At 42.2% G+C, this 2,548-nt stretch overlaps 1 protein-coding gene across 1 annotated transcript; it reads left to right on the top strand.

The window, feature by feature from the left end:
* Positions 1–805: 805 nt before the first annotated feature.
* Positions 806–2,036, top strand: LOC131235344 (NDR1/HIN1-like protein 3). Its single transcript, XM_058232497.1, has one exon. It carries the CDS (start codon positions 834–836, stop codon positions 1,515–1,517), a length of 684 nt encoding a protein of 227 aa, XP_058088480.1. The 5' UTR covers positions 806–833; the 3' UTR covers positions 1,518–2,036.
* The last annotated feature ends 512 nt before the right edge of the window (positions 2,037–2,548 follow it).

The following is a 2,548-nucleotide window of genomic DNA, read 5'->3' as shown; positions in this document are numbered from 1 at the left end:
GGGCCCCACAGTATTTACCTATCCGAATTCCTCTGGCACCTGCCACATGCAGGGCTCAACACGAAAGGCCGTTACGGGTAATTTCGTCCCAACCTAAAAAATATATAAAACAATGGTGTCCGGTTACTATACAGGACATTTGTTTAATCTTTCTAATTTTTGGGCATTTGGGAATAATACTGTGCTTATTTGGTTAAAATCCCGAATTATAAATAGAGACCCTACTAAAGAGCGACCCCACGTGTCTCTTTGTCTCCACTCGTTCGCATGGACCCAGTAAGCTCCCAGGGAGCAAAACAGGATCAACCAAATCTTCAGCATCGACAGTATGATTTTCGGTATGGACGCACTTTAAAATATAATATTAATCAGATCGTTCGCACAGTATGATAGAAAATTTAGTCAAAGACCTACACAGGTTGCGTCTCACTCAGACAATGTTTTGCGGGAAGTTTAAAGAGAAGGTTTCAACGGTAGGCATTTCCTTCCCCTTTCCTGTGGTGTGGCCCACCTGAGTTTTCAAGTGTTTGAACCCATTTTCTAAAATAAGCTAGCCAAACGGATGGACGGAGTGCATGTAACACAGAAATCACGGTGGGCCCCACAAAGCTTATGGTTACGAGTGGCTTCCGTCCTTGTCCACGCCACCGAGTAAGAGTTGAGGTATGAATGCCGAGGGCTTCTTTATCCGACGCGTTTGTTTGAGTACATACAACGCGTTTACGAAAGGAGTTTCTTTAAAGATACACGTTTCCTACTACTATATATCACCTTCCCCTCCCTCTCTCCCTAACATCTACTCTCTCTCTCTCTCTCTCTCTCTCTCTCCATCCATGGCCGATTCAAAACAAGCCAACCTAAATGGAGCCTACTATGGCCCACCCATCCCTCCCAAACGAGACTATCACCGGCCTGGTCGATCGAGTGGATGCTGCTGCGGCCCATGCTGCATACTAAGCGCCTTGTTCAAGCTCATCTTCACCATCGTCGTCATCCTTGGCATAGCTGCCCTCGTTATCTGGCTTGTTCTCCGCCCTTCAAAGGTGAAAGTGCATGTCGAGAGCGCCACGCTTACTCAGTTCAACCTCACTAACAGCAATAATCTCTATTACAACCTTTCTCTAGACATAGAGATAAGGAACCCCAACAAGCGAATTGGCATTTACTACGATAAGCTCGAAGCTAACGCTTACTACGAAGGACAGCGGTTTGATTACGTGCCTCTGCCGACTTTCTATCAAGGCCATAAGAACACAACCAATCTCTATCCCGTTTTCACCGGGCAAGCTGCTATTCCATTGCAGAGTTCTGATGTTGTGGTTTTCAATAGGGAGAATGGAGATGGGCTTTTCTCCATTGATGTTAAGATCTATGCAAGGATTAGGTTTAAGATTGGATCAATCAAGACTAATCGCTACAAGCCGAATTTCAAGTGCGAGTTGAGGGTCCCTTTAATGACGAGCAGCAGCTCCTCTGCTGTCGGATTTACTAGGACGAAGTGCGACATCGATTTCTGATCAGTGTTCCATTAGCCCTTCTATTCATTTGTTTTTTTTTTTTTTTTTGGTGGTTTATTTATGATTTTGTTTTTTTATTTCTTTGATTATGTTGGGAGGTTTGCTCACTTCACAAGAGGCACGTGTGTAAATATGAAGTGCGTGTGTGTGATCTGTACTTTCCATTAGATTGGAAATAATGCTTAGATCTTCTGTAAAATTCAGAAATTCTCAGTCTTCAGGTGCGCCACAACTTACAAAGTGAATTGCTGGTTAAGATATTTTATAGCCGTTCAATCGTTTGTTATATGATGTGGCTCACATGAGGTGTGGAATCGGCTGATTTTTATGCCAGAAGATCTAAATCGTGTAGTTCACCTGATGGAAAGCTTAGATCTCACACATTTGTTTCATTTTTTGCAATTGTGCTGGCGTGGAGTTAGCAAAGTTCTATGGTTTTTATTATTTTTCTGTATGTTGAGGTGGTTGATTGTATGATATCATATGTTTTTTATTTAATAGATATACTTGTCTATTTAATAGATAGTGTTGTTGTTTGCCTTTGTTTTGAGGTCAATGGAGACGAAAAGTCGTGACAGAGATAAGAGAGAGGGGTTCGTTACGATGCATTCGTGTGTATGGCTGTAGGGTGCATCGAGATTATAGCCGTTGAATTCTGATCATGTTTCAATGATCCGAACCGTTTATGATCACCCTCATTGAGGATGGCGTCCCAGAAGCTCAAGTTTGAAAATTTTGACCTTTTGATCATAGGCAGCCACCACCAGCTATGTTTCAAGTCAGATCAACGTTTTGAAACGTTACTCTGGATCCAACGGCCGTAGTCGATGTTTAGCAGTTTAGATGTATGTGTCCCAAAAAGTACTCGTTTTTAATTATCTGACCATCGGATTGATGAAATTTATTGGACGCTAAATGATGAAATAAATCCAATGGTCTTATTTTAATAAAAGAAATGGCCATGAATCACAGGTTGGGATTGTCCAGCGAATCTGATTCTAGGATCTGACTTGGCATCAGTGGGTTCTACG

The sequence above is a fragment of the Magnolia sinica genome, chromosome 19, assembly GCF_029962835.1.
Source record: "Magnolia sinica isolate HGM2019 chromosome 19, MsV1, whole genome shotgun sequence".
Lineage (NCBI taxonomy): Eukaryota > Viridiplantae > Streptophyta > Magnoliopsida > Magnoliales > Magnoliaceae > Magnolia > Magnolia sinica.
This window is presented reverse-complemented; position numbering and strand designations above follow the sequence as displayed.